This window comes from Eriocheir sinensis, chromosome 51, assembly GCF_024679095.1.
Source record: "Eriocheir sinensis breed Jianghai 21 chromosome 51, ASM2467909v1, whole genome shotgun sequence".
Classification (NCBI taxonomy): Eukaryota; Metazoa; Arthropoda; class Malacostraca; order Decapoda; family Varunidae; genus Eriocheir; species Eriocheir sinensis.
In genome coordinates, this window is record NC_066559.1 from 12,520,151 (window position 1) to 12,533,126 (window position 12,976).

At 41.6% G+C, this 12,976-nt stretch overlaps 1 protein-coding gene across 1 annotated transcript in view; it reads right to left on the reverse strand.

Annotated features, from left to right (window-relative positions):
• The window catches only part of LOC126982754 (serine/threonine-protein kinase 10-like), a 114,361-nt gene that overhangs the window by 39,831 nt on the left and 61,554 nt on the right, over positions 1 to 12,976 (reverse strand). The window contains 4 exon segments of the mRNA XM_050835082.1: positions 2,480 to 3,355; positions 3,358 to 3,505; positions 7,962 to 8,029; positions 12,296 to 12,371. Coding sequence (XP_050691039.1) covers positions 2,480 to 3,355; positions 3,358 to 3,505; positions 7,962 to 8,029; positions 12,296 to 12,371 — 1,168 coding nt within the window.

Below are 12,976 nucleotides of genomic sequence, written 5' to 3' on the forward strand. Positions count from 1 at the left end.
GACGATAGGGGCACCCAGCAGCTCCAAATTTTCTGGGTGTAAGTTACACACAGCCAAGGTCGATTGTCCGTATTCACAACGTAAACAAAGCAGTCGCCCTGTATTGATTAAACAGTAAACAAAGCAACTCTGCCAGTCTACTTTACGAGTTTCTTGGTTGGCCATTTCCACTGCTCCTCACTCCTCAGCCAATGCCGTCGTCTGTTTGTTTACATACAGCCGCGCGGTTGCTCATACCGCCAACTGTTTTCCATCCGTACAGACAACCGACAACTCGCTCCCGGTTGGGCGCACGAGCAACCGCAGTTGCCTAGAGCCCCAATGGTTGAAGGAAAACGGCCAGTGTGACACTGCCTTGAGGAATTGCGCGTGACGCTGACGGTAGGTAGACAGTGCGAAACTCCGAGCGATAATGCACGAACGTCGGGATGGTAAGAGTTTAGGATTGAGCGCGAAACTCGAGGATCGCCAAACTCGGATAGCGCAAAACTCGGGAGGGTACTGTATACACTATACCACTGGGAAAGATGGCTTCAAAGGCTTCTACAAATGATAGTCCTGAGCCAATGGTTGTGAATGATGCATGAAAGTGACAAAGAAAATGCACAGCAGGTTTAGGGAATTTTGCACAGTAATATTAACTGAAATTATTAAAATGAGTGAAAAGTTATTAGAAAGTCTTGACTCGACTTCATGAGTGTTGAAGGGCTTTGCCTTTGCAATAGTAACTTTTTGTTGCTTGGTGTTTTTGTGAACCTGCTTTACTTTTTGGTGCCTTTATCATCTTTGGATTTACTCTCTTTACATGGATTCAACTTCCTAAAACTAATGTTCGACACTTTCATGCATTGCTGATGACTGTGGTGAGTAATAAGACAACATACCATGTCTTTCTTTTCTGATTATGTGAATATATATTTTTCGTTTTCAGGGGTCCCTCCCAATAATCTAAACAATTTGATAATCCAAATGACCTTCAGTCCACTACCATTCAGACTATTGGACTTTTACTATATATGGTCACTCTTTCCAAGTGAAGAACTAGAAGTTGTTTTCAACACCATCCTTTTGCCTTGTATGTTCCCCCATGAAGCTTCACTTCCTTCCATTGACCAGTTTTCCCATGACACTTCCTTACATTTAAAATCCCCCATTATCAGAATCTTGTCCTTCTCCTCCAGCAATCTCCTAAGGCAATCCAATGTATCTTCCAGCTTCTTGTACAATTCTTCTGTCCATGAATTGTCTTTTGGAGGGACAAACACCACTACGATATTTCTGCATCCTCCCCTTTGCAGTCTTATTCCCACACTCAAGACCTCCGCTTCCCCTTCGCCATAGGTGACACCCTCCACTGTCCATTCTTTTTTCAACAATAGCATCACTCCTCCTCCTTGTTTATTTTCTCTATTTCTCATCCATACATTATATTTACCATCCCCTATGTTAAATGCATCTATGCTACCAGTCAATTTGTTTTTTGTAATCCCCATAACATCTGGTTTTTCCTTACTCAGGTAATCTCCTATTTCTGACACTGATGATATTAACCCGTTCACATTAGTGTATGCCACCTTCAAGCTGTTTCCTCTTCCCTTCTGTACCACTTCCTTAGGTCCATGTCTATCACTCTCCAGAAAAACTTATTTTTCTCCTCTTCCAACCTTGCTTCATTCTTTTCATTGGCTTGATTCTTCAATTCTCTTATCGTGTTCCTTTCCTCCACACTTTTTTGTAGCTCTGTTCTTGCTAACTTCCATGATTTTCCCACCACTTCTTCTGTAGCCGCTTGAGACCTAAATCTAATGTGTGTGTAATGCACCTACTTATATTTTTTAGGACTGGGTACAAGCTTATGCATCCTGGGTCTGTAGGTCTTAAGTTTTCACCCTTGGGTTACCTGCCTTTTGCAATACCAGACCATTACCCTGGGTAGTGGAGCTCAATTCCTGGTATCCATTCACTGCTTAGTGGACAGGAGCACAGTTCTCAACTCTGTCCAGGAATCGAACCCAGGATCTCTAAATTGTGAGCCAAGCATGCTAGCCACTCCACTACAGACCATCATATTGCCCACATACAATGGGAGATATGACACAACCCTGGCTGACAGCCACTACCCTTCAATGCTGAGAGGACATGGGAACGGCTGAAAGGAAACTACCCACCTGTCTTCAAACCATATGGAATTTCGATCGAGGGACCTCTAGGTTGTAAGCAGTCTGTGGTAACAGATACACTATGGAGCTCTATGGGCGAATGCATGTGTGTGTGTGTGTGTGTGTGTGTGTGTGTGTGTGTACAGGTGCACGTGCATGTGTGAGTGTGAGTGTGTAAAAAAAAAGCCATTTGCAAGTTGAAAAACTGAAGCAAGTGAACCAAATGTGCCATTAAAATAATAAGCAATGCCATTATATATCTGTTCATGCAAGTTTACTACTTAGGCATGCAGCTTAGGGAGTACAAAATACCAGCTCACCAGAATATGTGACAACACTATCTTTTTTCACAGGTTGTGTTGACTCCTGAGGGGTTGGAGTGGGAGTACGGACAATTACTGTAGCATCACTGCCTATGGAAGCAATAACTGCCTCTGGTGAAGTTGGAGTTAGGAATGCAGAAGGTGGCATTACTGGTGCTTCCTGTGAATTCTGTTCATTAGAACTTTGGTCAGTTGAAATAACAGATGGTGAACTGGAAGTGGAAGATGATATATCTGATGCTTGAGGGTGTAATGAAGACTCATTCGTGAGCATATTAACACCAGGCGTTCCAATATCTATTTCACTTTCATGAACTGGATTTACTTTTATTTCAGTACTGAGTGAGCCCTGTTCAAGTTCCTCTAATTTCTGGGCTGATGGCAATTCCATATCAGATTCATGATTTTCCTCTGACACTGCAATTTCAGTATTTTCATTATTGGTGTCAGTAACATCTTCCATTCTTTCATTTAATTGTTCATCCATGCATAGAGATCTTGTACTGTCATTGCCATCTCTTTCCTTGCCTGGTGTTTTCTCAGCAGCCTCATTATAATCCATCATGTGTGTGTCTTTAGATTTGGTTGAAATATTAGATACACTTGACCTTTCTTTATTTTCATTCTCTTCACTTGGGACGGAAGAATTATTTTCCTTGACTGAAGTATCGACTTCGGGTACTAACATAGATTCTTTAGTAGGCACTGGACTTTCATTAATAGTGACAGGCAAAGGTGGCTGGCTCTTTCCTGAGGGGGTGCTTGTCATTTGTTTATTTATATCACTGATGGCTGGGGCTGGAGTAGTCACTACTGACTCACCTACTTCAGCATTAGAGGATGTATCAACAGGAGAGGGGGCTCTAGGTTTAGAGGGGTGGTGCTAGCTGGGACAGCAGGTGCAGGACCCTTCTTTGCAGGGGTAGAACTAGCACTAGAAGTTGGGGTGCTGGCTGAACTTCCAGCAATTGGGGGGGGAGGAGCAGGTCCCTTTCTCCGCTCACCTAATGCTGGCACCACCACCTGAAAAGTAAATTTTCCCATTATTCATATTTCCATGAGATAAGAAGGAAGCTTAAGAAAAGATAAAAAAATAATTAAGAGCGAGTTTAGTGCTGGAGGGAGACAATGGATGTGGTGACTGGGAGGCACCATGAGCAGGACAATAAGGAAAAGTATGAAAGGAAGCTTAGAAAAGCAATTAGGGAGCTCATAGGGAGACTGGAGGAAGATGGAGGAGCGAGAAATATGTCTAAGACATATATGAAAATAGTGATAGACAGCTTCAAGAGTTGTGGATAAACAGTGATAAAAGTTGAAATAGAGGAGGTGAATGGTGAACATATGAGATCAGGGATGCTAAGGAAAATGAACAGTATTATGCAAGAAAATGATCCAGGGAGTGTTTCTGAAGAAAAAGAAAAGGGAGACATAAGATTGGCAAAATTAAAGTTAAAAGACTTGTTAGAGGTAGAATCATTAATTGATATTTTGAGATAAGTGAGAGAAAAGTGTATGGAAAGCAATCAAAAAAAAAAAAAAAAAAAAAAAAAAAAAAAAATACGTATAGGTAATTACTAGGAAGGAGAGAGAGAAGTAATGACATAAATGAGACTGAAAGTGAGACTGTGATAAATACATGGTTATTTAGAGCAACTAATGAATGATGAAAGGTCAAGAAGGAAACAAACTTATATCTTTAACCCGGTAGCAGCAGGGATCATGTTTCTTAATGGTCCCTCCAAGCGAGAAATATGAGAAAAAATCACCCCTCATACAAACCATTTCATAATATATATCAAAGTATTTCTGATCAGATTATGTATCATCTATTTTGGGGGGTTTATATCATGACACAAATTTGGCCCATCACTGCTACACGGTAAAGCCACAAATTTGGCCCATCATTGCTACACGGTAAAGCCACAAATTTGGCCCATCACTGCTACACGGTAAAGCCACAAATTTGGCCCATCACTGCTACACGGTAAAGCCACAAATTTGGCCCATCATTGCTACTGGGTTAAATATGAAAGCTGATAGATGTCTGTGGAAGCAGAAAATTCAGAGAGAAGTGAGAGGAGAAGTAAGGGGAGAAGTGGAAAAGTTGAGAGTGGGCAAAGCTCTAAGTTAGCACAAGTCAATATGATGATAAAATATAGAGAGTAAATAATGAAGTTCATGAATGCTTTCCTTATGCACATAAAAAAAAAAGTGCCTGATGATTGGAGGGAAGCTGAGGTGTGCATTATCACCCCCTGAATCATCTTTGTCATCCTCCTCTGAACAGATTCTAACATCTTGATATCCATTCTATAGTAGGGGGACCAGAACTGAACTGCATAATCGAGATGAGGTTTAACTAGTGCTAAATAGAGTTTGAAGATGACTTCAGTGCTCCTATTGCTTACGCTCCTTGAGATGAAACCAAGTACTCTGTTTACCCGATTTTTGGCCTGAATACATTGAGCCGTAGGAAAGAGGTCAGAACTCACTAAGACTCCTAAGTCTCTCTCACACCCAGACCTACTTAGAGGAGTGTCATTTAAGGACTAATTGTGTGAGGGGTTATTCCTACCTACACTCAAAATGCTACACTTCCCGACATTGAATTCCATTTGCCACTTCCCCGCCCAATCATATAGTCTGTCAAGCTCATCCTGGATTCGATATGACACTCTACATAGGAACAGTTGTCAGTGTCAATGATATCCAGGCAACAATGACAAATAGTCAACTATAGTCAATTTTATTTCAAATTATTAATAGTCATATCATTAACCCGGTAGCAGCGACGGGCCAAATTTGTGGCTCTACCATGTAGCAGCGACGGGCCAAATTTGTGCCATGATATAATCCCCCAAAAATAGATGATATCTAAACTGATCACAAATGCTTTGATATACATTATGAAATGGTTTGTGTGAGTGGTGATTTTTTCTCATTTTTCTCGCTTGGAGGGACCATTAAGAAACATGATCCCCGCTGCTACCGGGTTAATACAGCTGTTTTGTTAATCTATGATTCGTCCACCTCAATGCCTTCCTCCTCTATTTCCATCTCTATTTTGACATCATCACTTTTTCCCATGGGACACACATATCTTAATTCATTTAACAAGTGCACTCCCTTTGTCAGCACCAGGTCCAGTCTCGCTGGTTCGTCGTCACTCCTGTATTTTGTATTCTCAGTCACCCACTGCATCATTAAGTTTTCCATAGTCAGTTTTAGAAACCTTTCCCCCCATGCCATCTCACTAACTCCACATTCGAATATTTCCCAACTAACAAGACTCTTTTGTTTGCTTTGAGTAACCTATTCAAACTCTGAATGGTATCTTCTATCATCATCTCATATTCTTTCCATGAATTTGTTCTTGGTGGTACAAAGGTTGCTATTATCGTCATTATTGTGTGTGTGTGTCTGTGTGTGTGTGTGTGTGTGTGTGTGTGTGTGTGTGTGTTGGGGTGGAGGGGTCATGTGATCATGGAGGTATTTATGCCCTTTACAAGTGCCAGTATTGTGCTAAGCCAGTATCTGTCCGTGTGAGCTCTGACCGGGAGTAGAATATTGTGGTGTCTTGTGGGTATTGTGGGGTATATTGGGGGGGTGGTAGTAGGTGTCTATGGCGGGGGTTGCGGAGGAGGGATTTGCCAAATTTGGTTAGGTTTATGTGATATCGGTCCTGAAGGGTGGGTAGATTCAGCTGGGTGAGTGCATTCTCATAGTTGGTGTAAGAACTGCCCAGAATCTGTCTGTAAGCCTGCTTCTGCACTATTTCTAGTTGACGTTGCTGGGTCTTGTTGATGGAGGAAGCCCAAGCAGGAGAGGTGTAGAGGAGTCGGGGGAGGATGAAGGTGGTGTACAGATCCTTGAGTGTCCTTTGGGGGGCTCCCAGTGCCTTCATGCACCTCAACATGAAAAGTTTGTAGGAAGCCTCCTTGATGATGGTGGTGACATGCTTGCCCCAGCTCAGCTTGCTGTCCGAGGTAACACCAAGTAGTTTGGTGGATTCAACCACCTGCAGTTCGTGAGGGCCAACCTTCAGGGCTGGCGGTGGAATGGCAGTGTTGGAGGTGTGGAAATGCATCACCACCGTCTTGTTGGAGTTGATGGTGACATGGTTGTTTTGCGTCCAGTTGCAGTAAGTCCAGAATGTCTTGTAGGGGCGTGTAGTCAGGGGCTGTGTTGTCGATGGAGATGCCCACTATAGAATCATTCACATACTTCCAGCGATAAGGGGCATTGTTAATCAGGATGAGGAAACAAAGAGGCCCCATGTGCATCCCTTGTGGCACCCCAGCAGAGAGGGGCTGGAGGGTGAAGTGCAGCCCTGGTGACATATGGCTTGGTGCCGCTGCATCACAAAATCAGCCAGCCAGGATGTCAGGTGGGAGGGCAGGCCGATGTTAATGGCCTTGGTGATAACAGTGGTGTGGGCAACCAGGTCGAAGGCTTTCCGTACGTCAATAAAGGCGAGGGCAGTGGATGATTTTCTGGTTTCCAGGTTTTTAAGAATGAAATCAAGGAAACTAATGAGGCAATGTGTTGTGGAGGAAGCTCTAACATTGCCAAACTGCCTCTGATCAATTTTGTAATGAATAGTATCACATGCCCAGCTAAATACAAAGTCTTCACAAAGCAGGCTCGGGATTGGAGTGATAGCAATGGGTCTTAGTTCATTAAGTGAGGTGGGGTTGGTGACTTTTGGGATGGGAGTGACGAATGAGGTTTTCCAATCTGTGGGGCATTTACTTCGAGTGAGGAAGGCATTTATGATGGAGGCAAGGGGGGTAGCAAGTTCATAGGAAAACTCCTGATAAAGTTTCATGGGTAAATCCAGAGGTGTGGTAGACCTTTTGAGTTTGAGGGATCTAACCTTGATCAATGGCACCTCTTAAAAAACAGGAATGGAATAAGCTCCCACCCTCAGTGATCCAGTGCAATACGAATGACTCGTTGAAAACAAACAACTGCCATTTTCTGCACCTTAACTTTCAATTAGGCAGAAATACAGTCTTAATGGCATTTTAGGCCATTAGTTTTGTTGCAGTATCACTTCATTTTAAGGATAGACCCGAACTATTGGGTTTGCGTGGTATGAATATCTTTGTAAATCATGTAAATCTCTCTCTCTCTCTCTCTCTCTCTGTTGGCAAATGAGACGAACTATCTCGGTGATGACATAAGAAGTAATAATAATAACACTAACAAAAATAATAATTACAATAATGATAAAAATAACAGCTGTTATCATTATTGTATCATTATTGTAATACTATGATGAATGAATGTGTTGTTAGAGACAGCAGATGCTGCTGGAGCCCATCAGGTACATAACAGACAATTGCTTTTAAGGATCAAACAGGGTGCATCCCTAATACATTCAATATACCCTTCATTAATGGACTCAGTTCAGCAGAAGCATGCAAAGACAATGTAAAGAAAAATACAAGAATATCATTATGTAGATCCTTACCTCACTCTTTTCTTTTGCTGATGGCGGCCTGTTTTCTTCTACAGTACTATCATCATTCCGGAGATTACCTAGAGAGGAAGGAAGCAGCAATAAATACATGATATGAACCACTTCTTGCATACAGTGGAATGACACATCTCTGTCCTCAATTATGATAAACTTTGAAATGCAATAAAAAATTACATCTAGTCTTGCATGGTAAGGTAAAGGTAAAGTTGGGGACATACACCAGGTATTCATTATATGCGAGGATTACATCTGCAAAAAGCTTGCATAATGTGAATTCGCATAGTATATCGAACCTATCATCCCATTAATTATAGGGGGTTATGTTACATGACCCATTTTCGAACCTTCTAACTATTTATTCCGGCACCGTTTCACAATAATAAAGCACTAAAGCAACAATAAGGCCCATTAGTACAGATAAACTGTAAAACATAATATGAAAATACATTGTAAATAAACAAAAACTTTAGGATCAGAGGGAGGAAAAGGTTAATTATAGGCGAGGAAAGTGCGGGAAAACATTTGCACCCGCCGCCCTCTAGTGCAAGTCGGCCACCATACCTCCCCAACCAGTCGCACCAGCGCCACTACTCGCATAATAGTGAATTTTTCTCGCATAAAACGAATACTTGGCACATTTAGGTTAGTCGCATATGAGCGAATTAATATATTTCGAACTCGCATATATCGAATACCAGGTGTATGCTATAAATGGGCAGGACCTTGATGCTCATTTATATTGTATCGGCCCTTGAGTCTGTGGTGGGAGGAACCCATCACTCCAGGACACGGAACAGTGTGACATCAGGGTTACAACAGTTTACCTCCCTCAGGTTCCCCCAGGTCCCCATTTACTGACTAGGGTGAAAGGGAGGATGAATGGCTGAGTGAGCTGCACAAACACTGCACAGAAGTTGAAAAGTTGGAAAGTTTCGTTTAGTCAGCGCAAGATCTGTGGTCATATGCTGGAGAGAGACAGAAGAGGAAGGAATTATAGAAGGGAACAGATCCCAGGAGACAGGACACAACCCCCGATTAATACCTGGTACCTATTCACTGCTAGGTGGACAGGGGCGTAGGGTATCGGAAAAGCCGCCCAAATTTTTCCACTCCGCCCGGGAATCGAACCCGGGCTCTCTCGGTTGTGAGCCGAGGGTGATAACCATTGCACCACAAAGCCCCCAAAAGACTGCACAGACCAAGATTTTAACCCAGGTGTGCAGATTTGTAGCTAGGCACAGCAACCAATGATTTATTTCATGGATGAATGGGTACAAACAAAGCTGTCTAAAAACTGCACAGGGCAAGCTTCTGAAGGCAGTGATGTGGACATTCATGTAGATATGCAGATATGTTTTGATTTATGTGGGTAATTGATTCTGAAATGTTTCAATTCCGTAAGTCTACCAAATAACACAAACTAAAGGGGAATTAAACAAACTGGTTACAATCAGACTGACAAAATCCAACATTTTCAACATTTACCTAAACATTCCTACCCATACCTTTGTCAATTTAGTATGGAATGCATGCACATGTAATGCAATAAGCAAAATCTTTAGCTGGCCTTCCCTCTCAGCTCTTGACCTCATTGGCTGGTTTCCTCTCCAGGCTCTCATAGTGGTGACAGTCACTCACATGATGGTGTTTAATGTTTTTATATTATTTACCTTAGCTCACATCTTATACAAGATAGACAATTTTACTTTACACTAACAAAATGCAGCAGGGATTGTAGATCCTAAATATGTTTGTCAAAATTTAGTAAAACAAAAAGAAATAATGATGAGTATAAGTTAAAGAACAGGTATGAAATGCTTATACCATTTTTACATATAATTGTTATTTGAAATAGATATTGAGTTACTGCTGATGTAAACCATTCCATTCTATAAAGAAGAGTCTCGTGAACATGATGGAACAACCAGAATATGGATGAAGTTGGAAAGCTTCGTTTAGTCGGCACAACATCTGTGGTCATATGCCGTAAAGAGACAGAAGGGGAAGGAATTATCGGAGAAGGGAACGGATCCCAGGAGACGGGACACAACCCCCGATTAATACCTGGTACCCATTCACTGCTGGGTGGACAGGGGCGTAGGGTATCGGAAAAGCCGCCCAAATCTTTCCACTCCGACCGGGAATCGAACCCGGGCTCTCTCGGTTGTGATCCGAGTGTGCTAACCACTGCACCACGAAGTCCCTGAATATGAATGAAACACAATGTAAGCAAAACATGGACATATTTATCTGACACATCGCATCCTCCTTCCCAGTGGTGTGCATACTGGCTGTGTTGGTGCCGGGTGAAGTTGCTGTACCCTTCATGCAACATACTACAACACTCAATCACTGATATCAAACTAACGCTTGCTTGCTGACCTCATTTCTCTCATTTTTGTTCTTCACATGGTTTCTTTAACCCGGTAGCAGCAGGGATCATGTTTCTTAATGGTCCCTCTAAGCAAGAAAAATGAGAAAAATTCACCCCTCCCACAAACCATTTCATAATAAATATCAAAGCATTTGTGATCAGATTATGTATCATCTATTTTGGGGGGTTTATATCATGGCACAAATTTGGCCCGTCGCTGCTACACGGTAAAGCCACAAATTTGGCCCATCGCTGCTACACGGTTAATTTCTAGTCATTCTTTTACCTATCAAAAGCTTGCAGAAACTATATGAAGCAAGCAAACATTTATTTTGTGCACAACACTACTCTGATGGAGAATTCGACATGTCTAGATAAATCTTTCTTCGCTTACGTTGCGTTTCATGTATAGTATGATCATACCATCATGTTCATGAGACTCTTCTTTATAAAATGAAATGGTTTATATCAGCATTGACTTAATATTTTCTGCAATTGTCAGTTGTATGTAAATATGACATGAAAATTTCAGACCCGTTCTTTCACTTCTATGCCTCATTATTTCTTTACTTTTTGTTTTACTGAGTTGTGACAAGCATATTTAGGATCTACAATGTCTGCTGAATTTATTGGTGTTAATGGTGTCTATATTGTATAAGATGTGAGCTATAAAAAACATTTAATGGTGTTAAGGAAAATTGTCAATTTTGTATAAGATGTGATATAAAAACATTTAACCCTTTCATTGCTAAACGCATGCAGCGAGCGGTAGCACATTTGCTGGTGGTGCTAAGTTGGAAAGTTTCGTTTGGTCGGCACAACATCTGTGGTCATATGCCGGAGAGAGACAGGAGGGGGAAGGAATTATAGAAGGGAACAGATCCCAGGAGACAGGACATAACCCCCTATTAATACCTGGTACCCATTCAATGCTGGGTGGACAGGGGCGTAGGGTATCGGAAAAGCCGCCCAAATTTTTCCACTCTGCCCAGGAATCGAATCCGGGCTCTCTCGGTTGTGAGCCGAGTGTGCTAACCACTGCACCACGAAGCCCCATGGTGGTGCTAAACGCTCGTTGCAGGCTCCAGCCACATTTAAATCTCCCGCGTATGAGAGTGTTCCAACACTATTTCTCACAACACAGGATTGCCAATTGAGTGGTTTTTCACTAAATTTGGTGGAAAATCATATCAGCTTAGCGTAGAAATTCTACAGACGAGTAATTGGTGGATGTTCTTGTCCAATATAGTGGCATTTTTGCAGTTTCACCTATCACCTAACTGATTCTTTGACCAAATAGTTGTACATTTTGCAGTTGGCAATACTACCTTGCCAGATCCTCATGGAGAGATGTCCACAGTTGCCTCAATATGGCTGACTGTCGCGGATGCACTGACGTAAGTGTTCACAGGCAACACACCCTGAACATACATGTACATTTGCAAGAGAGGCATACATAACTGAATCCTATAGATCATGGCCTCCTCTTTCCAATGGTGGTTTTGGTTTTTAGCTGTGATGAATAGTTTTTGACATACAGAGGTTAAAAGATACTCCGCTCCCCCTGCTGGGCTGCCAGAGTGCGCCTGAGGGGATAGTCACTTCTTCGCCATGTGCAGTGCTAGGGTTAACACCAAGAGCATGGGTGTGACTGTTACCTCTATGAGAGCTGAGAAAAGAAGCCAGTGGGGGGGGTGTTTGAGGGGGTATTATGGGTACAGATTTTTCTAACTGTAATAAACTAGTCTAAAAGTTTCAAGGGAAAGAAGAAAGCATAAAATGAGATACACAAACTGTAAAAAACATATACACCAAGTGACAGACAGAAAACATATTAGTAATGGCCATGTAAAAGATTACGAACAATTTTAAAAGTCTATAAGTAAATAATGACGACATCTTTTGGGGGGAGGAAAACTAATTTTTCTATTCTAAAATGTACTTTACTTACATAAGGTAGTGGTGGAGTCTGAGAATGGGCTTTCATGACTAGGTTCATCTTCACTAATCCGGGAAATGCGCTGATCCTGGAACATGGAAAGTTGTATGAATAACTGAAAACAGTGAAAAAAAAAAAAAAAAAAAAGAAAAAAAAAAGTTACATTTTATTCTATAATCCAAGTCATTATAACAATGATTTTATATATATATATATATATATATATATATATATATATATATATATATATATATATATATATATATATATATATATATATATATATATATATATATATGCACACACACATACATACAGTAAACCCTCTGGTATCTGGGATAATAGAGCCACGGGGGCACCCGGATATGGGAAAACCCCAGATATGGTGAAGGTTAAGTCTACGGACCCGAAAACCCAGCTTTCGCCTACCACATTTAATATATCATCAGCACAAACAAAGCTACTTAAGATCATGCCCATAAGCCCACGACAGCCTTCCACACCAGCGCATACGTATATATATGAAACGAGTGCAAGAACGATATGTTATAGCCGTAAAAAAGAAAAATATGTTACGGGTTAGGCTGCATTTCAGCCGCAACATCGCCACCCCGCCCCGCTCGCCTTGTGAATATATATCCTTATTATCTCACAAACGGAGCTACTTTAGCTCACGCCCATACACCCACGTCA